The sequence below is a fragment of the Martes martes genome, assembly GCF_963455335.1.
Source record: "Martes martes genome assembly, chromosome: 17".
Taxonomy (NCBI): Eukaryota; Metazoa; Chordata; class Mammalia; order Carnivora; family Mustelidae; genus Martes; species Martes martes.
In genome coordinates this window covers 16,944,039-16,971,777 of record NC_137905.1, presented here as the reverse complement: position 1 = coordinate 16,971,777, position 27,739 = coordinate 16,944,039, and the positions used below count along the sequence as shown (strand labels likewise).

The following is a 27,739-nucleotide window of genomic DNA, read 5'->3' as shown; positions in this document are numbered from 1 at the left end:
ATTTGGGGATTAGAATTGTCAAAAAGTCTACAAATTGCTGCTTCTTTTTTTTTTTTTTAAGATTTTATTTATTTATTTGACAGACAGAGATCACAAGTAGGCGGAGAGGCAGGCAGAGAGAGAGGAAGGGAAGCAGGCTCCCTGCTGAGCAGAGAGCCTGATGCGAGGCTCCATCCCAGGACCCTGGGATCATGACCTGAGCCGAAGGCAGAGGCTTTAACCCACTGAGCCACCCAGGCGCCCCACAAATTGCTGCTTGTTGCTATTTTTCTTCCTTGGTAGTTCAGTATGTGGTGAGGACCATTCTTAGGAATGGAGAGTGGTGTTTTTCAGATTCTGTCCCTTGGACCACCTGTGTTGGAATCCCTGGGCATGTTTCTGAAATGTCTATTTCCTGGGCTTCCACTACCGCTGATACATAATCTTTGGAAATGGGACTTGGGAATTTGCACTTGAAGTAACCCAGGTAGCCAAGCACTAGAATTTTTGCTAAGTGATGTGCCTATCTTTTCATTTGAAAACTTTACAGATCTCCCAGCTAAATTAAATCTCTTGAGCTTTGGACTTTTTATAATAAATAAGGGGTGGGGGGGACTCTTTCAATTCACTGAATTCTGTATTAATTTAGAAGTTTCCAAATGTAGTTTGGCCCCTGCCTGGTATAAACAGTGACTAAAGGCTGTATATTTGAAGCTGTTTTCCTCATGTCTGTTGTACCCAAAGGACTGTCTCCATTAAGTAGAGAGTAGGTTATAGAGTGTTTCCAGTCACACTCCTTTATTTTAGGCAGATCAGGCAAAGAAACCTTTGGGAAAGATTTCAAGGCCATCTATGTGGGTTTTCACAGAGCTATAGTCCAACCTGATTTCAGTTCCAGGAAGAAAGTCCTGGTCTCTCAGATTTATTTCCTAGAAAGATTGTAAATAAGCACTTCTGAATCTAGGATGTAGAAGTCCCCTTTCTTTTTTTTTTTTTTTAAATTTTTTTTTTTTTTAAATTTTTTTTTTTTTTAATTTATTTATTTGTTAGAGAGAGAGCGAGCGAGCACAGGCAGACAGAGTGGTAGGCAGAGGCAGAGGGAGAAGCAGGCTCCCTGCGGAGCAAGGAGCCCGATGTGGGACTCGATCCCAGGACGCTGGGATCATGACCTGAGCCGAAGGCAGCTGCTTAACCAACTGAGCCACCCAGGCGTCCCAGAAGTCCCCTTTCTTAATTTTTCTTCACTCACCATGAAATAAAGGATGTAAAATTCATTTCATTAATACTTTCTTTTGGTTACAGGTTCCTAAACCTCTACAAAGAAGTGATTTTTTTTTAAGCCTAATTAAGAGGCATCTTCTGCCTCAGGGGACAGAGTTTTCATTTCCTTTCTCTTTCTTTTACCTTCCTTCATTTCTCCACTTCTCTTCTCTCCCCCCACAGCTTCCTTCCCATCACTTCCCTGCCTGAAACTAGCGCCCATCCCATGCAAAATTTAAAAAAAAAAGGGGGGGGGCAACCAAAATACCACCACCCAGAACATGCTATTCCAGAGTATAAATCAGGAACCTTTCCCCAGTTTTTTGGCAACTACCTTTCACACTGCTTTTGCTACAACAGAGGTAAATAATTGATGGTCACCATTGTTTTCTTGTTAGATTGATAATACCTGAGTTCTAAAGCCCTGAAATAGTACAAAACTAAAATGTAAAAGCTTGGAAACTACAGATCTGCCAGCAGATGTTTTTCTCACCTGCTTCAGGCGTAGATAAAAAACTAGAATTACCAACCTTTTTGTCTCTGAATCTCTTCCTCCCTGGAATAGTCCCCATGCTGAGAGCCATGTCTTCTGTTCCTTCTTGAGTTTCTTGAGTTAACATTTTTTTGGCCTGCTTTAGAGTAAGGAAACTCACCTTAGAAACACGTGGTGTTTTCTGTGCCATTTTGTCTGCCTGTCTACTGTAGGGCGAGTAAGCTAGACACATTTGTGGTCCGTGATACCTCTCTTTGGGTCATGGGTTCCCATGTGGGTTCATGTTTTGAGCTGCCAGCACTTGAGGAGATGAGGTACATACACATGCTAACCTGGCAAAAGTAGTCATTTCATTCATTTATCAGCAGATATTACCTAGGTGACAGTTCAGCTGATTCAAGTATCATTACAATGAGCAGATTCAGTAACCTGACCATTATCCCATTTATTTTTTTTTTAAGATTTTCATTTATTTATTTGACAGAGAGAGATCACAAGTAGGCAGTGAGGCAGGCAGAGAGAGAGGGGGGAAGCATGTTCCCCGCTGAGTAGAGAGCCCTATGCGGGACTCGATCCCAGGACCCTGGGATCATGACCCGAGCCGAAGGCAGAGGCTTTAACCCACTGAGCCACCCAGACACCCCCATTATCCCATTTAAATTTCTGAATGGGTAGTACATAATGTATGTGCCAAAAAATTGAAATAGTTTTAAAAAGTGTACTTTTATATATACATCTTATATATAAATAATATCTTTTGCTTATATATAATTGTTAATTGTATTAATGTACAAATAATATGCATATACTTTTATATACAGTGACTGCCTTCCACCTCCAATTCTCAGTCTCCCAGTTCCTCTTCCTCAGAGGTAGCCAGCTACCATTTTCTTGTTTTCTCTTCCCAAGAGATTCTATGCATTCAGAAATATAAATGGGTGGACAGATCGATCCACTGATGATTCAGTTGATAAGCAGACCCACCATCGCCTCCTTTAAAAAAGTCACATAGTATTGTTTCTTTTTACTTAAAATTTTTATCTTAGTGATTGTTCTTTCTTTTTCTACAAGAAATCCTCTTTATTTTTTTTTCAAATTTTTACTTAAATTCTAGTTACTTGACATACAGTGCAGTTAGTGATTGTTGTTTAACAGTATGCTGTAGACAAGAATTTTGATGAGATGGCATTTACCATACTTAATGGAATTTGATGTGGTTTTTAAAAACAAGTAAGATTATGGGGTGCCTGGGTGGCTCAGTTGCTTGAGCATCTACCTTCCACTCGACTTGTGGTCCCAGGGTCCTGGGATTGAGGCCCACGTTGGCTCCCTGCTCAGTGGGGAATCTGCTTCTCCCTCTCCCTCTGCCTCCCCACCCATGCTCTTTTTCTTGCTTGCTCTTTCTCTCAAGTAACTAAATAAAACCTTTTTAAATAAATAAATAAAAACAAATAAGATTGTTTCCATAAAGACTTGACATGTTACTTAAACTTCATGTTTTTTTAAATTAAGAATTAACTTTTGAACTCCAGTAAATTCCACATATGTTAGAAGCAATCTATAAGTTGCATTTAAAAGCAGATACATGGGGCGCCTGGGTGGCTCAGTGGGTTAAAGCCTCTGCCTTCGGCTCAGGTCATGGTCCCAGGGTTCTGGGATTGAGCCCTGCGTCCCAGGGTTCTGGGATCAAGCCCTGCATACGGCTCTCTGCTCAGTGGGGAGCCTGCTTCCTCCTCTCTCTCTGCCTGCCTCTCTGCCTACTTGTAATCTCTGTCTGTCAAATAAATAAATAAAATCTTTTAAAAAAATAAAATAAAATAAAAGCAGATACGTGGGGCACCTGGGTGTCTCAGTTGGTGGGCGTCTGCCTTCGGCTCAGGTCGTGATCCCAGGGTTCTGGAATCAAGCCCTGCATAGGGCTCTCTCCTCAGCAGGGAGTCTGCTTCTCCCTCTCTCACTCCCCCTGCTTGTGTTCCCTCTCTCTCTGTCAAATAAATAAATAAAATCTTTAAAAATAAAAAAATAAAAGCAAATTTTTTTTCTTCCTGATGCAATGACTTCTGTTATACAACAGTTTTCTAGAATACATACATAATATTCAGTTTACCTTCTCTTTTATGGGAGAGAAACTAAAAAGAATACATTGCTTGTAATTATGTAATGCAGTTACTTGGTTGCATCATACCAAAAATTTCCTTCAAAAAGTTGTTTAATAGTCCTGTCATACGTAAAAGCTAGCTCATTAATGTTTGGAACGGTTATGCAGATGCCCTTCAGACAAGCAGTGATTGCTCTTTACCAGATAATTTTGCATGGTTGATTCATTGTTCCTGATTTCGCCTGACATTTCTTTTTTGAAACATAATATTTTGAAATAAAGCATAGAATGTAATGGCAAAATGCCTCTTGTAAAACAAAATACCCATTGCTGAGGCGTCTCAAGGATTAATGTCTTCTCATGACGCTTTATTTAGAAATAGTGTGGGGCGCCTGGTGGCTCAGTGGGTTAAAGCCTCTGCCTTCGGCTCAGGTCATGATCCCAGGGTCCTGGGATCGAGCCCCACATCGGGCTCTCTGCTCAGCGGGGAGCCTGCTTTCCTCCTCTCTCTCTCTGCCTGCCTCTCTGCCTACTTGTGATCTCTGCCTGTGAATAAATAAATAAAATCTTTTTAAAAAAAAAAAAAGAAAGAAATAGTGTGTAGTTTTGCGAAAGAAGGTGTTGGAAGGATAAGGTAACATCTTTTTCAAATCAGCCCTCCAGTGTTAGAACACGTTTTTCACTTCTTTGGTCCCAGTAGAAGTTACTCTGTGAATGTTGAGTTTTTTTCTTCAGTGATGTCTTATATATGTTATCACAGTGGGTTCTTAAGACAGTCATACAGAAATTTGTCTTAGAGGGTGTTTTCATCTTTGAATTTTTCCCTTATATGCAGGGAAATATTTTTTACTTGACTGGGCTGGCTCTAGGGATGATACATCCTTTAATAAAACAGTAATTATTAATTATTAATACATTAGAGCCTCTCTAGAAAGAGAAGATCCTCTAGATCCTCTAGATCCACACATGGCCATGTCCTATTTGAGACTATAATATGTTGAAGTCGTGTTATTTCAATAGTTAGACTTTGTAGATTTTAAGAAATTAATTCTGAAATTCATATTCTGAGTGTTCATGCTATAAAGTCCATTGTATCATGGGGGGAAAATCCTTTCCAATAGTGTTTGAACCTGAAAGTTCCAAAGTTGTTTTTCATAAGTTACTGGCCACATAGAAACCAAAGTGTTCTAAATAAAAAGCTACGAAAACTGTTGGACCACCCAGATATTCATGAGCATCACTGAAGGTGGTATTTGGCTAAAAATCCACTTTTTCCAGTTTTAAATACTTGGAATCCTCTTGGAATAGCAAGCATCTAGTTTAGGAATTAAAACATAAGCTCCTAAAAGAAAAAAGAAAAAAAAAATCTCCTTACATACCTTGCAGTAGATTTCCCTTTTATTTAAACCTCTGAAAGTCTGAACTATTCAGGCTAAGGTTTACTTTATAAATGCCCTATCTATATATTTTGATGCATCATAATCCTAATTCTGGTGTATTGTTTCCTATGTTTATGTTCTGTTGATAGAGTACACTATTCCTTAGGCATGTGTTTTCCCATGTTTTTTAAAAAATGGCTTTCATAGTGAAACCATACCCACTGACCCCCAAATCCTTTCCTGTATGTTTGCCAATTACTACATTTCTTTGTCGTTCTCTTAACCATATTAAAGAGAGTCCGTACTTCCAGTACAGTGCCTCTTGGAATAGTATCTAGAAGAATATAGATACTCTATAAGAGTATCTTATACCAGGTGTAAGATAGAAAAATCTGCATGTGGGTAGTGCTTCTTCAGTCTTTCCAGACATGGGAGACTAGTGTTTCCTTCCCTCTAACTTTTAGAAGGCTGCTGTTGTAGAGTTTGTGAAAATGCCCTTGGGTCAGAAAATTGTGTTGAGTTAATTAAATACGGCTTTAGAATTAGAGTTTATCTGGTTTGAGCCTTTCATTTTATAAGTGAGGAAACCAATTTAGCATTGAACTTGAAGACTGTAGACAGTTTCAGTTATGAGCAGCGTAATAAAAAGGGTACTCAGATATTAGGAAATATTTCCTTTTACCCTCAGAGTCCATGTTTATTTATTTAATGAGGGAATTAATGCCTTAATTAACCTCGAACTTAAGAAACCATTTATTCAAACAGTTCATTTCTGTTAATTTTGAACTAAAATCAGAGTAGACTTAAAACAATTTGGTGGTTTGGAAGTGTGTTCCAGAAACATGCGTATTAATTACTTGGTAAGGCTTTTGGTAGAAGAACTCTGGATTTGATCTGCTCCCTTTAACTAAAATCATACAGTATTGCAGTTTTATCCTTCCATGCCAAGGATTGAGCAGTCACTGTTCTCCTGACCAAAAATCTTGCATGTAAATTAAGATGTGGGCAAGAACATTACCAGCCAGGTATGCCTGAACACACAAAGGAGTAAGTTAAAGTCAATCATAAACTGTAGGAATTTCACTTACACATCCATTAGATTGAGCACAGAGCTTTGGAGTGGAAATGGGGAGCTGTGCATAGAGAACAATGGCAGGGTGGGAGGTTTTGTGTGAACAAAGCCTTTTCTTTTTCATTTTGTTAAATTAAAAATAACTTACTTGGCTTCTTTCCAAACTTGGCTGAGGTACTTGGCTTCTAAGAGCAGTGCCTTAAACAACTCTTTCGTTATAGCTGATTAGAAGTGGAGTCACTGTAGTTTGGGATTTACTTGGCTGTCAGTGTCCTAAAGAAAGGGTCCACTTCTTTCTCTTCTTTTTCCTCCAGTGGTAGGGAAGTTGGTCTTTTTGCCTCCAGGGATGGAATGATCTTAAAACAGGAATTGAGGTACTTAGTTTTTGTTTTTTTTAAGTATGTTTAAATTTTTTTAGTGTTTATTAGAAACTGTTAGAGTCAGAGCATATTCCGGTCTTCTTTCTGGTCTTTTTCTTTTCTCAATTGCTTTCCACATTGTCTGAGGTTCACTCCAGTTAGCACACATGCCAGGCTTTTAGTTGTAAAAGAGGCTAAAGGTTTGAAATCTAGAGAATCCAGTACTATGAACATCGGCTTTTACTGTGACTACAGATTAAACATAACACATATATTACTCTATAATGCTTTCATGTAAGCCTTTCAAATTGTTCCAGATTTTTTAATACTGACTGTAGATTTTTTGTTCCAAAATCGTTGGTATGTATGTGGGTAAAGCATAAAAGACCATAGACATCCTATTTTTGATGAAATTCAATTATTTCATGGCTACTGTAGTGGAATCTTCTAAAAGGCAACATTATAAATTATTAATCTGATACACACTCTACCATAATTAGTACAAGCACCACCTTCCAAATTTATAAAACATTTGCTGTATTTCTCAAAGAGTGACTTGTAACATGTTTTAATTAATCTGACTCATGATGTTCTACTAGAAATGTCCCAGATAGCAGTAGTCATCAAGGTCTCAAAGAAGTATAGTAGTTTATTAATGTGGTTTATCTGAAACTTCTTATGAAAGGTTATATTTGCCAGTAGTTTATTTGCTGCTTATTACTTTCGGGTTTGGTACATGTATTGATTTGCATGGCAGTGTTTTGGGTATATGAAATTAAAACTCATTTCATGATCTGCTCTAAAGTATCTACACCACTCTGTAGGGTTTTTGGAAATTCTTGGTGATTACTGAAAATTGTGGTTAAACAGAGTTAATGTTCTGTGTTCACACCGTAGCATACTTCTGCGTATTGGCAAAGAGGATATTTGGGGCAGTAGTAACCTATGCTAATGGGTTTGTATGCTAATGGCTGCTAACCTCTGGCAGTAAGTTAGCAGGTCTTTTGTATATATAGCTAATTAATGGACTCCAGAACTTCATTTGATATTTACTTAAGTCAGATTTAAAAATTTTAATAACAGCTTTTTAAGATATAATTCACATACCATCCAATTTATTCTTTAAGATCTACCTGTCAGGGGGTTTAGTATATCCATAGAGTTGTGCCACTATAATCACAATATCACAATAATTTTGGAACATTTTCATCACTCCAGAAAGAAAGAAACTGCTAATATACCATTAGCAGTCATTCCCATTCCCTTCCAACTCCTTTGTCCCTGCTACCCCTCCAGCCCTAGGGAACCACAGATCTACTTCCTGCCTCTAGAGTTGCCTGTGCTGAACCTTCATACAAATGTATTTCTGTAATATTTGTATAATACGTCGTGTTTTGTATCCTCGTTTCACTTAGCATGTTTTCTTCACGGTTCATCCATGTTGAAGCTTGGATCAGTACTTCATTGCTTTTTATTGCCCGAATTTTGCTTTTAAGGTTATTTTGATATTTTTCCCCTTAATTCTGTTCTTCCCATTTCATTGTTAAACAATGGGGTTTAAGCCTGGGGTTTCTACTCCTAAATTTGATGATTTCCGAGAGTAACCATTTCATCTCTATAAGCCATGAAGAAACCATCTGCACACTCTAGAGCATTTCACAGTTGATCTTTTTAACACAAGTTTTGATTTTTAAAATATGTTTTCAGAAAATGTGGTCTTGGCTACTGCCAGTGGCAAGCCCAGCTGAACTAGGCATATCATTGTGACTGTAGTTAGTTCAATATAGTTTGTATCAGTAACATTTTTTTTTTAAAGATTTTATTTATTTATTTGACAGAGATCACAAGTAGGCAGAGAGGCAGGCAGAGAGAGAGGAAGGGAAGCAGGCTCCCCGCTGAGCAGAGAGCCCGATGCGGGGCTCGATCCCAGGACCCTGGGATCATGACCTGAGCTGAAGGCAGAGGCTTTAACCCACTGAGCCACCCAGGCGCCCCAGTAACATTTTTTTTAATGTCTAAAAAAGTTTAGGCCATTTTTCTGTACTCTCCTTACTTGTTCTTCACTAGGAAGTACCAGTATGTTACCAGAAATAGAATTCTTGGTCCTCCCAGTGCATTAGGTGTATAAACATCAAATTGCACGAAAGATGAAGTTCTGTTATTAGCTGCCAAGTTTATGTAGATATTCAGGAAGATTTGCATACTTATTAATCTTCTTTGTTTTTCTTGGTAACTTTTGAATATGCATCTTCTTCAGGATCCTTCGAAAGATGCCCCGTGCAAAAGGTTAGTATATCCTTAATGGACTTCCTTATGCTCAACATAATGTCTGGCCAGAGATTCTTCCGTAAATATACATGTATAACATAACTTAAGAATACAGTTTGACTTGGGAAGAAAAGTGGGGAATATAGTCAAGGGTATTGTGAAAGCGTTGTGTGGTGACAGAGGTTATCTGCACTTGTGGTGAGCGTGGCATAGGCATAAACTTGTTGAATCACTGTGTCATACACCTTAAACTAATGTAATCCTGTGTTACTGTATTTCAGATACGTGTTAACTGTATTTCAATTTTTTAAAAGTACAGTTTAACAGCTAACTCTCTTTTGGCCAATATTACTGCAAATTCAGTAGTTTCTTACCATTTGCAAAATTAATTTTGACACTTTCAGTCATTTTGAGTAATCTCAAAAGTTCATGCTTTGAGTAATTTTTAAATCATGTTGTGACATAAATTGGAATCACATTTGGTGAGAGGCCAATGCAGGGACAAGTAACTACTGTTAAGCCAACAGTCTGTAGCTGAGTCCCACTATGCAGCTTCCACTTAAAACCTAATCTCCTTTAATCCTTAAAAGCACTCTGTAAGGTGGGTGCATTTTATAGAAGGAAAAAATGTGTATTGCACGTGTATTCAGGGATTTGGGTTTTTTCTTTCTTTTTTTTTTAAATAGATTTTATTTATTTATTTATTTATTTATTTATTTATTTGATAGAGATCACAAGTAGGCAAAGAAGCAGGTAGAGAGAGAGGAGGAAGCAGGCTCCCTGCTGAGCAGAGAGCCCGATGCGGGGCTCGATCCCAGGACCCTGGCTCAATTCCAGGACCCTGGGATCATGACCTGAGTTGAAGGCAGAGGCTTTAACCCACTGAGCCACCTAGGCGCCCTGGATTTGGGTTTTTTCAGTGGTTGCTTCAAATATCTCTTGCTGTGGTTTTAGGAATACAATAGTATGAGCTCTGAAAGGTGTACATTTGCCATCCCTTAAATGTACTTGAGATGATTCTGGAATCCTTGGCTTATAAAAAATCTTGATATTTTATAAAACTGTTTACCTTTCTGAGATCCCACTTAAAGGGTTTCAGAGAAAGTAAGAGAAAATGTGGTGTTCTTCCCTCCCCCCACATTAAAGTATTGCCTCTTTTTAATTTGTAGTGGAGGACAGAGAATTTTAAAAAATTTAAACTTCGAGGAAACTATTAATAAATTTGCCTTCCTTAATGTTAAGGTCTCAGGCTCAGCCAAAGACTCCGGAAAGAATTTGGAAACACAAGCCATAAACTTGCAGTATTCTTAGGCTATACATAACACTTGTTAAGAATTATCATGCAGGGATGCCTGGGTGGCTCAGTCCAACCTGTGTCCAAGTTGGACACAGTTAAGTGTCCAACTTGGTTTCAGCTCAGGTCATTGTGTCATGAGATCGAGTCCAGTGTCGGGGTCCATGCTCAGTGGGAAGTCTGCTTGAGATTCTTTCCCTCTGCCCCTGCCCCCATTCATGTGCTTTCTCTCTCTTTCTCTAAAATAAATAGATGCATCTTTTTTAAAAAAATTGTTATGCAGAATACATAAAGAATTCCTACAAATCAATTTAAAAAATTGAGTAGAATATAAGAAAAAGACTCAAACAAGCACTTCACAGAAGAGGAAACCCAGATATAGGTACATGAAAGAAAAGGTTTAATTTCATTTGTTATCAGAGAGATGCAAATTAAAATCATAAGGTAGGGGCGCCTGGGTGGTTCAGTTGGTTAATTGTCCAACTCTTGGTTTCTGCTCAAGTCACCGTCTTAGGGTCATGAGAACTAGCCCCTAGTTGGCTCCTTGCTCAATGGGGAGCCTGCTTGAGATTCTTTCCCTCTGCTCCTGCCCCCCCACGGGCTTGCACATGTGCATTCTCTCTCTCTCTCAAATAAATAAAATCTTTAAAAAATAATAAAATCATAAGGTGTATTGCCCGATGACCAGGTTGGCAAAAATTGAAAATTCCACGAATAAGAAGTGTTGTTGAGAAAGTGGATTGCCAAGGTTTTTAGCCCCTCTTAGGGAAGCGTAAATGGGTACAGTCACTTTGGAAAAGATTTTGGCATTATCTAGTAAATTTGGCAATGTTAATAACTTTTGATCCAGAAATTCCATTTCTTAGGATTTACTCAAGAGAAATTGTTGCACAAATATACCAGGAAACTCATACTAGAATATTCATAACAACATTATTCGAGATAGGGTACTGGGGAAACAACCCAAATAACCATTCCTTAATAAAATGAATCCAAAAAATAATAATATAAAATGACTGAATCCATTCTGATATATTAGTAAAGTTCTGGTATATTTCTTTTTTTTTTTTTTTTAAAGATTTTATTTATTTGACAGACAGAGATCACAAGTAGGCAGAGAGGCAGGCAGAGAGAGAGGAGGAAGCAGGCTCCCCTCTGAGCAGAGAGCCCGATGCGGGGCTCGATCCCAGGACCCTGGGATCACGACCTGAGCCGAAGGCAGAGGCTTTAACCACTGAGCCACCCAGGTGCCCCAGTTCTGGTATATTTCTAAAGTGCAATACTAAATACTACAAAGAATAAAAACGAGTGAGTCACAACTATGTACAGTAACCTGAGCAAATACGCAAAAGAGAGTTCTGTCTTATGGCTGGGAAGTTACTGTTGCACCTAAAACTCTTGGTGCAGCCTAAATCCATTTCCTCTGTTTCTATCCCCAGTGACAGTTACGTATTACAAATTGTTTGAGGACTGGTGGTCAACCATTCTCAGTCTTTTGTACAGGAGAATGTCTCTTTCCGTGTTTTCCCAAGGAACCTACTGTTGTCTCTTGTGGTGGTTCTCCGAGATACCTGAATTGATTACCTTTCTGGGGACATTACTTCAAAGTTCCCATGTGCCATAGTGCTGTCGTACATGCCAGTTCGCTTTACACAAAAGCTTCTTGGCTGACATTCTCAACTTCTCTGGGGAAGCTTTTGACCATACTTAAATGTACAAAATGCCAGGCATGTTTAGGCAAGGAGAATCATTGTTGTTACTGAAACTCAGCTGGTTTTATTGCCTTCAGAACCTTTTAATACCAAGGCTGTGTATGTTTGGACCAGGGAAAAATTACACTTTGAAACGAACAGTGCTAATGAGCCGAATAGAGAAAAATTATTTTAAGGAGAGTGATGACTATTGTGGAATTCCTAAGGAGAGTCTCTTACAGGACTTCTCATGTTAACTGCCATTTATTTAACATTATTTGACTTTGTTCCCCTCAAAGGTTTGTTTATTTATTTATTTATTTTTAGAGCCAGAGCAGGAGGGAGAGGGCGATGGAGAATCTCAGGCAGGCTCGATCAGGGCTTGACCCCACCACCCCGAGATCATGACCTGAGCCAACACCAAGAAGAGTTGGTTACTTAACTGACTGAGCCACCCAGGCACCCCAAACTTTTTTAAGCCAACTGCCATTTATTTAACTTTTCAGTATGTTCTGTGTGGATGTGTATCCTTGTTACTGTCCAAACTTAACTAGAGATTAAGAGGGTGGGTCTGGAATCACACTGGTTGACTCAATTTGCTTCATGATATTGGGTGCAAGCCTTGTATTCTCTGTGTATACGAGAGTAATAGTAGTACCTATTTCATAGGGTTGTTGTGAGGATTAAATTTAGAAAATATATGTGAGACAGATACAACAATTGCCAGTAGTTGTATTAGGTGATATTGTTCCTAAATTTGTAACCATATCTATAAAATGGTGGCTTTTTTCCTCTTTAAAGATGTTGATTGTAGAATATTTGAATAACAAAGCCCAAAGAAGAAAAATTTAAGCCATCCATGATCCAGAAATAACCGCTATTTGTCTTTGTAAAAACACATAAAGAGGCGTATATATGTATGTATTTTTTAGTATTATACTGTGCATTCTGTTTTTAATCTTTTAAAATTATTGTTTAATGTTATCATGCCAATCTAGATTTTAATTTTTTTCCTGTTACTTGGGTGATAAAAGCAGTTAAACTTCCCAAAGTAAATCAAAACTCTTTGCTCATAAAAATATTAAAATGTGGTTGTTGAAAGATAGGAAATGTTTGGTATCAGGTGTTCACGGCTTCATTGCTTTCCCCCCACTTCTAGTTGCTGGTCATACTGGATTTTGCCCATCATAGGCGCTATTGTCTTAGGTTTCCTGTATCGTTACTACACGGCGGAAAGCAAATCCTCCTGAGGAGACCATGTGGAAGTTGGAAAGCATATCCACTGGGAGTGCGCACTAGAGACTTGTTTGGAGGCCCTCTTCTCGAATCCTGCCGGGTGTGTGCTTCCCCCTTGGAGCCCAGATGGTTGGCCAGACATCCACCCCAGACCTGGGGCCTGTGTCCTTCATTTCCCAGAGCCTTACTCCCACAGCACCTGCTCGTTGTTCTGTGTCCCTGCCAGTGGCCCCTCTCTCCGCTGGCTTCACCAGCCCCTTTGTGTTTCCAAACTTGGTTTTATAATTACAATCCATATGTCCTAGTGACATTGTACTTTGGTAAAAATGCCTGCTTTCCAATTCTTTGATGTACATTAGATATTCTTAACAGGGCAACACACTCTGGTTTTGAGATTTTCCTTTTTCCATTTTTCTTTGAAGTAAATATATATGTATATATATATATATTTAGTTCTGACTTAATTCTGTTATTTATCATAAAGGGTTTAATTAATGAAGTAAAGTTGCACACCTGTGACTTAAAACACAACTGCCAAATGATCTCGTTCCTTGTTTATATTTGTTCAAACTAGGAAGGACCATGAAATCAGCCCCCCCTTCCCGAACTGGTGCAGCAGGTAGCTCTTGCTACCCCTCAAGTCCGCCAAGTGGTGCTGGGCAGAACTGTGCTTCCATTGTATTTCTTGGAAGTGGAGAGAAAGAGGGAAGGGGAGAGGTGAATTGGGGTGATAGGATGAATTCCTAGTCCTTTTTCTTCCACAAAATATTGAAGACACTACTTTAGGACAGGAGTTTAGGAAAAGCACCAAAGATTTCCTTCTTTTCTTTCCTTTCTTTTCTTTCTTTCCCCCCAAAGACTTTGTGCCCTACTTTGGTGTGGCACCACTTTCTAGACATCTTCTTTCTTTCCCCCCACAACTGTCTTATTGGTGAGATACAAATTTATAATTCTCTCTGTAGATCTTTACCAGGGATTTTTTTATTGATTGATTAGCAAATGTTTTCTTTCTCTGTTTTATAAAAGCAAGAGAGTCCAACTTGATCAGAGATACAGGATCAGATCCTCTGTTAGCCCCAGTAAATGAACTTCAGCAGTAAAGTGGCCTTCGAAAGGGGGAGCGCGTGACAAGAGAATGTTTTCCATTTCATCTGGGTTTTACCTCTATGGCTCCTATTTGTGGTTTTGTTGTTTTTCCATTGAGGGGGAAAAGAAAAAAAAACACCAACGAATAGTTTTATTCCTTGGATGAGTGTTTAATTGAAGAGCAGGTCACTATTTAGAATTATGTGAGTGTTTCTTCTTGGTTCAGGAATTTCTCTGGCTTATTTGACTTTACTTTTTCTCCCTCTGTGGAAGAACCTGAGGAGACAGTGTACAGGCTGTTTTCTGCCAACAACTGTTTGTGGTGATTTTTCTCCCCGTCTTTTAAGGATTACCAGCCTGCTTCTGAGCCGTTGTCCTGTGCAGCAGGGAGCGGCTTGGTTCCAGAAAGACCATGGACACTACTCAGTATGTGTCCCCGCAAAGCAGCGTCTGCCCATGCAAACTATTTAAGAAAAGGTTCAGCCCACGTCCTGCAGTTGAGTGAATTCAGAATTCATCAAAATAATATTAACCTTGTATTTGCTTGGATATGATGTTCTGAAGAAATTTTAAGGGATTTTTGGCAGACTTTTATATATCAGGGATGTGGGAATAGTCAAACTTTTATCTTTAGAAAATATTTTATATAAAATGCCACTTTTAGACACTTTATTGAGAAAAACCTTTGTTATTATGTAACAAAAGTGGTGTGACTATTGATGGTTCTCCCATTTGAAGGCATAAGGAAGGGCTGCCTTGAATAAAAATTGGTATATAATTGCTATAATAATTAAGCTGCATGATTACATGGGCCACATTGGGGTAGAAATAAAGAACAAAGGAGTATTGAGGAACTGAAAAGGGAACGTTCAGGCTGAAACTAAGCCAGCAGATAACTTGGATCAATTAAAAATATGTTGGCAGTCTCCAAAATGAACTGAAAAACATCTGGCTTATAAGAAATGTTAAAGAGTGATAGTCTTAAGTAAAATTGGTGGGGTGTTTTTGTTTTAATTTTTGCTTTTGTTTTTTAGGGTAAACACCAACACAAAAGGTATGTTTTTCTATTTCATATTGGTTGTCTCTTCCTGTTTATATCTGGACTTGTTTTTACTTGGAGCCAGAAGAAAAGATTTTCAGACTTTGTCTCTACCGTCCATGAAATCCATCCAACACCCAGGGCTTCTTTTGATCTACTCCTGATGTCACTTTGTATTAGAAAAAACATGTTTGGGTCCTTTCGCTGTTTCTCCGCTGCCTACATCAACAGCCAGGCGAAAGGTAGAGCTGGGGTGCAAATTTGCAGTGGTTTTCCTAAACAGTAAAATAATACAGTTTGTTAGCCAAGTCCATCAAAAAAGACTGTTTTAAGAGGTAAACTCAAGTTCTGGAAACAATCTGGGCATCAGTTGGTCACGAAAACCCTTCTGGAGAGCAAATGGAGCCAGTTGCTGTTGGCTGACGGGGCCCCCGAGAGCTGGTGTCCGGGGTGGTGGGTTGTTTGTTCCCGAGGAGGACCCAACTGCCGCCTCATACTGTGCTGTGCACGTGATGGCTGGAGGTGACAAAGGGAGGAGATGAGGGAAAAACGTGTGCCACCCACATGGGGATGGGAGTGCCAGGTCTCCAAAATTTGGCAGCCCCTGTCCCTTAGCAATTGGTTTCGGTGTCTAAACGACTCCACGTCTGTAAAGACAAGAAGTGGTGGGGACAAAGGTGATACGGTGTTTAGTTCTTTTGCGACCTCTTAAGCAGAAACAAAAATTCATTCGAACCTGTAATTTGAGCCTTTCAAGTTCTTTTAGCAGTTGCCATAAGTGCATATGTTGTGAGATAAGAGCATTGTTGAGTTTATACTCATGGAATTCCGATGTGGAGCAATGAGAAATGCTTTATGTTTATAGGCCAAGTATATCATTACTTATGGTATCTCATGCTTCAAATCTCAAGTGATACCTATCTGGTTAAATTCCATTTTAGGAGATTGAAATGCAGAACATTAACGTTTATTACTTCCTTCCCTGGGAGAAATGGAATCAGACATGTCTTGTCTCAACAAGAGATTTTTTTTTTTTAAACCATCTCATTCTGTTGCCAAATATCACAAAAGTAATGGGGAGTTTAGTTCACATTTGGCTGTTGTTCTCTGAAAGGGCCTGGTTTGGAATTTGTGGGGGTGATTTCAGAGGGAGGTTCCAGAAAGCAGTGAGAGGTATTTGTCAAGTTACCTACCAATATCTAGCATCTTACTCATAAGTTTTAGGAGCTGCTCTTTTCCTGTACCTATATTCTACATGTGCTCATTCAGCAAAATGTTTATGATTATTTAACTTCCTTTCTTTTTACTTCACCCTCAACTGTGGATGAGTAATATTAACATTCCTTTTGTGTATTCAATAATGGAGTTTGTTTACCTATTTTATTTCAGCATATTTTGAACAAAGATCTTTGTCTCTTTCTGCTGGAATGTGCACACAGTGAATGTTTGTTAGAACTACACACAATAAAGATACTGTTTTCCTTTTCTTGCCCTGACTACAGTTATTAATTTTTTTTTTTTTTTTTTTTAAAGCAGAAGTGTTGGCTCTGTAATCCTAAGGTGTTCTGGAAGAAAAGAATTTGAGAAGCATGAAAGTCACCTATATCTGTGCTAATAACGTGTTTAGTGTAACTTGATGGGGAGTTCTGTGGTTCTTCAATATTCTTTCTGCTATTCTTTCTTTGAAGTTAGTTGCTTGGTTGATAATCACAAAAGGCAAAAATCTAGACTTTTACTGTGTTAGTGGATGTGAAGTGGCAACCAAGTAGACCAGTTGGGAGTTCTGTTTTTATTGAAACCATCTGGTAAAGAGAAGCCAGTACAAGGCAATAATATTTTGTTATCTGCGATGCCAGTCTTCAAATGATTGTTTTTCTTGGAAATAGCTAAACTGTTGGGGAAAATTAAACACTCAGATTGAAGTTCTAGCGACCATGTTAATTAAATAAGGGAAATAAACAATTCTTATAATTACCTTTAAAACATACTGATAGCCTTCTAACATTACTAATGAGACATCGTTCATTCGGGCTTGGTTATTTCACTGTCACATGAATTACCAACAGGAAAGGGTAGGTCCATTCTTACTACTATTTTTTGAATCTAATGTTTAATCTCCAGTCCTGATAATTATTATGACCGACTCTTCATGATACTGAGTATTTGGCAGGTGCTTGACAAATCCTGATTTATTCTTGAAAGCCTGAGGTAGAAAATTGCGATTCTATTTATGTAAATTTAAGGTAAGAAATGCCCACATGGTCTACTAAACTGTTGGTAATTGTAGGTGTTTTTGGTAACTTAGCATTAATTAGCTTAATAGATATCTGTAGTATGTATTGAAAGGACCACTCAGCTTAATCACATATATTCCAGCATTTAAAAAACATAATTTTTTTAAGACTTTTTTTTTCCTTAAGTAATCTCTACATCAACGTGGGACTCGAACTCACAACCCTGAGACCAAGAGTTGCACTGTCCACCAACTGAGCCAGCCAGGTGCCCCTAAAAAACTTAATTCTTTTATAAAGCATCCAGGAAAGACAAGAGTTGCTGTCAAATGAGACATGAAGATACAGCTATAACACTGTCATTTATGTGCCCCCTACTACGTGTTATGCAGTACCCGTGATAGCATTTCTGATCCATCCCCTTATAGCATCCTTACGCAGTAGATGGGGATGTTCAAATTTTACCAACAACTTGCCGAAGGCCACACAGCTAAGATGAAAGCTAGAATTTAGATCCAAATCTAGCCCTAAACTCTCCATTTCCTCTGTTGATGGTTCTCATATAAAAAATAAGCTTCAACTGTATAAGAGTTAATAATGTGCTTGGTATATCTATTACTGATTCTCATATATAGGTGTTTCTGTGTACTGTCAATGAAATGGATCAGTAATAATCATTTTCTCTGAATTAGTAGATTACTGAAAAATAACCACTGTCTTAGGAGTCCCTGAAAAATCTTTGTTGTTGAAGGGATGCTGTTGTTTCACTGGAAACAACTTATTTAAAATGATCCTTTTGTGGACGCCTGGGTGGCTGTCAAATGTCTGCCTTCAGCTCAGGTCATGATCCCAGGGTCCTGCAAAGGAGTACCACCCTGGGCTCCTTGCTCAGTGAGGAGCCTGCTTCTCCCTCTCCTTCTGCCTGCCTCCCCCTGCTTATGCTTTCCATCTCTCTGTCAAATAAAATCTTAAAATAAGGTAAAATGGTCCTTGCCTCCCTTGTAAAAACAGTCTCTTAAAAACAGTTTATGCGAATTTAGATTTGAACTACATTATTAGAAGCAACTTTTAAAAAAATATTTATTTATTTATTTTAGAGAGAGAGAGAGAGCATGTGCAAACGAGCATGGGGACAGGCAGAGGGAGGGAGAATCCTGAAGCAGACTCCATGCGGAGTGTGGAGCATGATGTGGGGCTCAGTCTCACAACCTGAGATCATGACCTGAGCTGAAACCAAGAGTCAGATCCCCAAGTGACTGAGCCACCCACTTGCCCCTAAATTTATAGTTTTTAAATGGAAAGTAATTGATAATTGGTTGGCTTGAAAGTAGCCTCTTCCGAACCTTCTCTACAAATCATGTGGATATCTGAGAAGTGGAAATCCTGTAATTTGTGTCACATACCCTATGATTTCTAGCTTTTGAGATTGTTACATCATGAAAAGATGATTCAAGTTGAAGTGTGATTCAAGGACGCACAACGTAACACAAATAACAAATGCTGTTTGTTACAAGTGTGACATGGCATTTTTTTGTTTCTTTCGTTTGTTTGTTTGCCAGCCTCAAAGCAGTTTCCTCTGGTTTGCTCCTGGGTCCTAATCTCTGTCATTGAAACACTGATGTTAACTTTAGAACCACATGGACCAGGAAAGAGAAAAATGAAAAATTCAGGTGCTCGAATTTCACTTTTCCTTAGGGAAGCTTCCTTCTGAGATTTTTCCCCCCCTGGCTTCCTTGGAGTTTTTCAGAAAGGGGAGGTGGTGGTATGTCACAGAGCAACAGGATGGTGTCCCCAGTAAAAATGAAGCTTCTCGCAAATCTGCCCACTGACACAGCTGCCCAAAAGTCTGATAATCAGAAACAGAGAAACAGGGAAGCTATAGCCTGAACAGCACAGAGCCCCCTCGGACCCCCTTTTTTCCTAAATCGTTTAAAAAATCTCTTTGGAGTTTTTCCTTAGTCCTTCTCCTAACCTCTGCCCTGCCCTACACTGAAGGACTTTGCCTTATGTTTTACTAATAAATTCTAAGATAACACCTCAGCTATGCTTCTCTTTGTTTTAAAGTATTGTGGTACAAAAATGTACCCTTTAGTCTGTCCTAGAAAACATGTGGAAGAAATAAAGCCGATTTGTTTATGAGCTGGACCATCCATGTAAACTAGTGCAGTTCTGTTTGAACATCTTTGTTGACCTTCGTTTAAGGCGGATTTCTACCTCTGGAGTTTTCATGTATGAGTCAGTAAATTGGTTTCTTGTCTTAGGCTCATTCAAATTTGGTTTCTGAGACCCACATTCTGACTGCTATGGCCTCTGCAATTTATCTGACCTTAAATGCCTGCCTTGGTAATGATGTCTTTGTAAGGATTCTGCCTCTCCAAAGTATACCCTAGCTCTCATAAGGCAGAAACTCATTTTTTTGTTCTGTGCTAAGTCTCTTTGTGAAACACTCTTCACTTTAAAAAAAGTCTCTTTGTGAAACACTCTTCACTTTAAAAAGGTACACAGATTCTTTTTTTCTTTTCTTCCCCACCCCCCCACAAAGATTCCATTTGTTTATTCGAGAGAGAATGGGAGAGAGGACGAGCTGGGGGAGGAGAGGAGGGAGAGGGAGAAGTGGTTTCCATGCTGAGTGGGGAGCCCCACATGGGGCTTAATCCCAAGACCCTGAGATCACAACCTGAGCCAAAGTCAAGGCCTCACCAACTGAGCCACCCAGGTGCCCCTCTTCCCCCCCCACCTTTAAATGTAGGCTCCACACCCTCTTGTGAAGCCTGGTGTCAGGCTTGAACTCAACCCTCAGATCAAGACCTGAGCTGAGATGAAGAGTCAGATGCTTGATGGACTGAGCCACTGAGGTGCCCCAATTTTTTTTTTTTTTCATAGAATGAGATAAAGAGACCTATTTAAACTAATATAGGTAGAAGGGAATCTACTTGTTATGAATCAGTTAGGAATATCTGATGGAACTAAGGGTGGGAAGCATAGCTGGGCTTCAGGAGAAACTAGGACTAGAAATCAGAAGATCAATAGCAATCAAGAGGGCTACATTTAATTTCCAGTCCAAATGCCTAATGGAAATGAATTGCTAGAGATGAGAATGTAGTCAGCCAGATAATATCCCAATGTCCACTTGTGGTCCCTTCAAGGGCATGGGGACCCAGGTTTGAATGAGGGGGATCATAAGGGAAGCAGTTACCTAAGGCAGATACTATAATCACACACATACACACGCGCACACACACACGTGTGGTGTGTATTCAACCGTATTCAGTAATGAACTATGACCTCTGAAGGAAGGGTCTTCTGCATCTCTCAGGGTACCCTACATTAAGCTCGGCATAAACTAGGTAGATTCCGTATGATTTGGCACACACTCTGAATGAACAGCCATAACCAAATTTGCTGAAGAACTATCTAGGACTCCCAAGTAGAATTTTAAGATGAATCCCAATGTTGCCCACATTACAAATAACCAGAAAACCCATTCACTCCTGCATGCCCACAAACCATCCTGTTTTCTCTGTAAATAGATTCAGCTGCCAGTATTTATTGGTTTCATATGAATATTTTAAGTTCTATTTTTTAGAACAGTTTTAATTTTACAGAAAAATTGTGCAGATAGTACAGAGGGTTCTCATGAAGTGGACACATGTTTCCCCCCATGAACACTTATATTAGTATGATACATTCTTATAATTAATGAACTAATATCAATTTTTAAAAAGATTTTGTTTATTTTGAGAGAGTGAGTAAGAGAGAGCATGAGAGGGAAGACGGTCAGAGGGAGAAGCAGACTCCCCACAGAGCTGGGATCCAGATGTAGAGCTTGATCCTGGGACTCCAGGATCATGACCTAAGCCAAAGGCAGTCGCTTAACCAACTGAACCACCCAGGTGCCCTGAACTAATACCAATTTTTTAAAGTCCATACTTTATTCATATTTCTTCACTTTTTACGTAATCTTTTTTTTTTTTTTTTTAACTTCAGAATAGCACATCACAGGACGCCTGGGTGGCTCAGTGGGTTAAGCCTCTGCCTTCAGCTCGGGTCATGATCTCGGGGTCCTGGGATCGAGTCCCGCATCGGGCTCTCTGCTCAGTGGGAAGCCTGCTTCCCCCCCCCCCCCCGCCTGCTTCTCTGCCTACTTGTGATCTCTCTCTGTCCATAAATAAATAAGAATCTTTAAAAAAAAAAAAGAATAGCACATCACGTTTGGTCTTCATGTTTTCTGTGGCTCCTCTTGACCATGACAATTTCTCAAACTATTTGTTTTTGATGACCTTGACAATTTTGAGGATTACTGGTTAGGTACATTGTAGGATGCCGTCTATTGGAACTTGATATTTTTATTATAATAGACTAAGGCCCTAGGGTTGCAGGGAGGGGGTGGAAGATGGAAGGAAGGCTACGGAGGTAAATTGCCATTTAAAAAAAAGATATTTATTTATTTGACAGAGATCACAAGTAGGCAGGTGGAGAGAGGGGGGTGGGGAAGCAGGCTCCCTGCTGAGCAGAGAGCCCAATGTAGGGCTTGAGCCCAGGACCCTGAGATGATGACCTGAACCAAAGGCAGAGGCTTATCCCACTGAGCCACCCAGGTGCCCCTAAATTGCCATTTTTATCACAAAGGGATAGACTATCAATAGAACTTATGACTGTTGATAATGACCTTCATCAGTGGTCTGAGATCTTGACCTAAGCCGAAATCAAGAGTCTGATGCTTAACTAATTATGCCACCCAGACACCCCTAGGTTATTTTTAAGTTTATTTAAATAATCTCTACACCTAATGTGGGGCTCAAACTCTTGGCCCCAACATCAAGAGTCGCATGCTGTACTGACTGAGCCAGCCAGGTACCCCTTTAGATTACTTTTTGATCACCCTGAAAAAAAAATGGGGTTGTGATTGAGCATAGTAGTTTGAATAAACTTGTTTATCTCTGCCCCCTTCCAAAAGCCACATAAATAATGAGAGTAAAGAATAAAGAAAGATATAAATCCATAAAGACAAAGTGAATGAGAGAGTACACTTCAGTTGATGAAAGATCTCAAGACATTTTTGGAAGATGGAAGACCAATAAACTTAGAAGAGTATAGGAGGAGGAAGAAAGGCCAACAAGAATGAAGTCACACCACAGATCCCTAAAAAACTCATAAATGGGAAGTTCTGTTTACCTGTGAGGATAGAGGTTGTGTAGCAGCCTTGAAAAGAGCTAAACTTGCTCCCCCCTACCCCCACCCCTACCCCCACACCCTCTGCCAAACCTAGCCTCCACAGCTAGGCAGCTGTTCCTCTCCTCTGAGGTTTAATCCTGGGCACAGTTGAACCTGAGAGGACCCTGATGGGATATCACAAGACAAAGCCGAGGGCAGTGTCAAGTGTGGAGTGGAAAGTGGAGATTAAGTAGAAGTTCATACAAATTGCGGAGACCCCTTCCAACCCTCACCCCTTGGCTCCTGGAATACAATAAGATTCCTTTCAGAGAAACTCACTAGTTCGAGAGAAGATCTACTGAGTGACATTTGGTGGCTTCCCCATGTTCACCCTGCAGTGAAATCCTTCAATCAAAAGCATCTGAAAAGATTTATAGTGCCTTGCTTAACAGTTGAATATGAGTGGATAGTCAAGGGCTATCAACCATTTTCGGAAAGTCGTAACACAATAAAGACCAAAACAAATAGGGAAAAATCAGAGGAAGAGATAAAGCAGAAGAAAAGCAACCAAAAAAGACCCCCGAGAACTTCAGAGAGATGATACTATATCCATGAAGACAAACATAGGATGCTATTTAAAAAGGAACATTAAGAGAAGAATTCTAAAAATTACAAATGCGAGGCTATGCTAAAATCAGTGAGAAATAGCTTAAGAAGAAACCCGATATTTATTTACATACCCTCAAAGTATCTACTCTAAAACATTCACTGATCACAAAGAGAAAAGCAGTTATTTGACAGTGAAGAAAGCTGGCACACACCACCTTAGCCAGATGATCAAATTCAACATCACTAGCAATAAATAACATGTACCCTTGAAATGATGCATTGGAAAGAGCACATCACCTCTGCTGGATTCCCCAGAATTTATAACCTGATCTAAACATGAGAAAATACCAGACCCAAATTGGTTGGCATTCTACCAAACCACTGACAAGTATTCATCAAAAGTTGTCAGGGTCATAAAAGACGAAAGACTAAAGAACTGTCACAGATTGGGGGGGGGGGGGACAACAAAGGAGGAATGACAACTAAATGCAATGTGGGATCCTGGATTGGATTCTGGAACAGAAAAAGGAAATGTCCTTTTTCCTTGTCACCAGTGGAAAAATTGGTGCCATTCAAATGATGCCATTTAAAGTCTGTACATAATAGCGCTTTTGCAATGTTAATTCTTTGGTTTTGATAATTTTACATTGGTTATGCAAGATGTCTACATTAGAGGAAGCTGGTGAAGAGTATATAGGAACTCTTATCTTTGTAAGTCTTTGTAAACCCAAGATTATTTCAAAATAAAAGTTTTTTGGTTGGGTTCTTTTTTTTTTTTTTTTTTGGTTTTGCTTTTTTTGATGAGAGCAGAAATAAAAAGGGAAGCAATAGCAGGATTGGAAAAATAAAAATGAAGAAATGCTCCCACAAGATAGAACTAAAAGGAAAAGATGGAAAGTGAGAAGTTTATACAGAGAGATACCCAACTCAATAGGAGATCTGGAAGTGAACTCTGAAAAAACTATCACAGAAATAATACAAGAAAACATCCAGAACTCATGATTATTAACGTTTGAGCTGGAAAGGGCCCCTGAATGCTCAGCAGCATAAGGAAAAAAGGACTCCCACTCCTATCCTTGTGGAGTTTCAGAACAGAAGAGAGAAGAATAAACTCCAAGACCTCAGACCACGGCAACACTTTGGATTACCCTGAAATTAGCGTGAAAACCTTAAGAAATGCCCATATCTGGCCCTGCCACGGATCAGTGAAAACAGAATCTTTTTTTCAGGGGAACCTGGCTCATGATGACAGTTGAGAACCACTCTCCTGATAGCTTCCAAAGAGAAAAAATAGATCATTTACAAAGAATCAGGAAATCGGTGTCTGTGAACAGCAGCAGCGTAGACATGAACACAGTGCAATATGCCTTACAAAGGAATGTGTCTTCTAACCTACAGTTCAGGACACTTAGGAAATCTTTGGTTCATGAGAAGAATTATCACCTTGAAGTCTACTCGGAGGTGTGGGCTTTTTCTCAAGACTTTTTTTAAAAGTGAGTGCACGCAGTCATTTTACGTATTTGCTATCCCTGTCCCTTCCAAGCTCTCCTTTCTTAAACACATTCTTTATTCAAGAACTGCTAAGTTTTCAATAGCTTCTATGATTTGACCCAATACCACTATCAGATTTTATTACCTAGATATTCTGCTCTATTTTATTACCTACATAATCTGCTCTCCACACCTCCTACTGTCTCCTCCTTCCACATGCCCTTCCCTACCTTTTTGTGTCCTTGAAAGTTCATTTCCATGAGCCAGAATATCCACCTCCCACCCCATTCCTATTGCCAGATGGGTTTTGTCATGAGTTTTGATTCCTGTTGACTGGCCTGGGTTGCCAGGAGCACTGTGTTTGGTCTGAGCTCCATGGGAATGGGAGCCATCTTTAGTGATGCCTGCCACAGACACAGAGTGGCAGTGGATGGGCAGCATATTTACTGTGTTGGCCTAGATGAATCATACCCAGATTGCAGTCAAATGCTAGGTCTCACTTTCTCTATGAAACCTCAAATTACTCCCCCCCCAATTGAATTCTCCCTTGTTTGAGTGCCTATCACATGTATGGCCATACAAAAGGCTCTAGCCTTTTTTTTTTTTTTAAGATTCTATTCATTTATTTGACAGAGTGAGATCACAAGTAGGCAGAGAGTCAGGCAGAGAGAGAGAGAGGAGCAAGCAGGCTCCCTGCCAAGCAGAGAGCCTGATGCGGGACTCGATCCCAGGACCCTGAGATCATGACCTGAGCCGAAGGCAGAGGCTTAACCCACTGAGCCACCCAGGCGCCCTGTATGGCCATTTTTATTCTTTGGTGCCGGACTAGTTCCTGTGTGAATCATCTCAGCTAGACTAGAGTGTCCTTGAGCGTGGGGATTGGGCAGTGTACTTCGTTACTTCCCTCCTTGGTGCAATGTTCTACACACAGTAGGTGCTCAGAACACGTGTAGTAGGTTGGAGGAGTTATATAGTCGTCCCCACCCCCGCCCCCTCATCCATGGTTTCCCTTTCCGTGGTTTCATTTACCCGCGGTCAGCTGTGGTCCGGAAGCAGATGATCCTGCTTCTGAGGTGGGGTCAGAAGGTCAGTCATAACCTAACCCTGTGTTGCCGTGACTCTGTCCTCCACCTCACTTCATCTCGTCATGTAGGGATTTTATCATCTCACATCATTACAAGGAGAAGAAGGGTGTGTAAAGTACAATAAGGTATTTTGAGAGACCCCATTCCCATAATTTTTATTACAGTTGATTGTTAAAATTGCCTTTTTAAATTATTAGCTATTATTGTTGTTAATCTCTTACCGTGCCTAGTTTATAAATTAAACTATATCATAGGTATGTATGTATAGGAAAAAACATGTAGGGTTTGGCTATTATCTGCAGTTTCAGGCATCCTCTGGGGAATCTTGAAACTTACTTGCCAGGAGGGGGGAGCTACTGTATGGGGAAGTAGAAAAATGTGCCCTCTGCTGGTATGGCAGAAAAGAGCATTCTTCTTAAAATCTACAACCTTGGTCTGACCTTTGTCGAGCAAACTAATGGGCTTTGTTATATCATTTGGGATCCTCATTAGAAGATCTGTATTTCCTACATTGACTCTATTGGGTCTTGGCATTGTGAAATACTCAAATTCTTTTCAAAAGGCCTAACCTAGGGGTGCCTGTGTGGCCAAGTCGGTTAAGCATTGGGCTCTTGGTTTTGGCTCAGGTCATGATCTAAGGGTGGTCAGATCGAGCCCCGCCTCCAGCTTCGCTCTTAATGGGAAGTCTGCTTGGGATTTTCTTCCTCTCCCTCTGTCCCTACCCAACTTGTGTGAGCACGCATGTGCTCTCGCTGTCTCTAAAATGTAAAAAAAAAAAAAAAAGCCAAAAAGCAAACTGGGGTAGTTTGGGATTATAAATAAAAGACACAGGGGCACCTGGGTGAGTCGTTGATTGTCTGCCTTTGGCTCAGGTCATGATCCTCTGGGCCCTGGGATCAAGCCCCATGTGTCGGCCTCCCTGCTCAGTGGGGAGTCTGCTTCTCCCTCTCCCTCTCCCCCTCCCCCCTTTCATGCTCACGATCTCTCTCTCTTTTGCTCAAATATATAAAACCTTTTTTTTAAAATTTTTATTTTATTTGACAGACAGAGGTCACAAGTAGGCAGAAAGGCAGGCAGAGAGAGAGAGGAAGGGAAGCAGGCTCCCTGCGGAGCAGAGAGCCTGATGCGGGGCTCGATCCCAGGACCCTGGGATCACAACCTGAGCCGAAGGCAGAGGCCTTAACCCATTGAGCCACCCAGGTGCCCCTCAAATATATAAAATCTTAAATTTTAAAAAAAAGACACATTCCCAGTTAACATACAAAGGAATAGTGAAATATATATGCTTCATATGTCATTTTTGAGAAAGAACTAGAATTCTAACAAGAACGAACATTGGAACATCCAGGGATTATTGCAAGGCTGTTGGATATAAAACACATTTAAAATGATTGATGATATCAGGATATTATATTTTTACTTTAGTAAAAAGGAAGACATTTTCTGAAACTGGGGGTGGGGAAAGGTTAGGCCCGTTGGGATCAAGTGTGTTTAATGTACTTTCCCAAATTAGAATGTACATTTAGATATTATATTTGTTCCTGTATGTTGCCTTATAAATATAGTGGCAATTAAAATTAGAAACATTTATGAAAAAGTATCTTCAAGACTATTAGTTTTGTGGTATGTATTTTTCTGAAGGATATGCTGGATTTTTTTTACTCTTCAATTGGAATTGCCCTTGTTTTCATTCTTCCTTGGTGCCAAGACCAGTATCACTTGCGTATTTATCCACTATGAATGATTATTTAGAGAATCTTTTTCTCTTTACAAAATGTAAAATTATTGGTGTACATATACTTACATAGATAAAATTTACATACATATCCAGTGTAAGACCTTATGTTTGAAACCTATCCACTGTTTGTCGTACCACCCACAGACATACACATTTTACCATTTAACACAAAAAATA

The 27,739-nt window shown here is 39.6% G+C and overlaps 1 protein-coding gene across 1 annotated transcript in view; it reads left to right on the top strand.

Annotated features, from left to right (window-relative positions):
* Positions 1-13,578, top strand: part of CYB5B (cytochrome b5 type B) — a 35,977-nt gene extending 22,399 nt beyond the window's left edge. The window contains exons 4-5 of the mRNA XM_080829286.1: positions 8,898-8,926; positions 13,053-13,578. Coding sequence (XP_080685412.1) covers positions 8,898-8,926; positions 13,053-13,143 — 120 coding nt within the window. The 3' untranslated portion in view covers positions 13,144-13,578. The remainder of the gene's footprint in view (positions 1-8,897; positions 8,927-13,052) is intronic.
* The last annotated feature ends 14,161 nt before the right edge of the window (positions 13,579-27,739 follow it).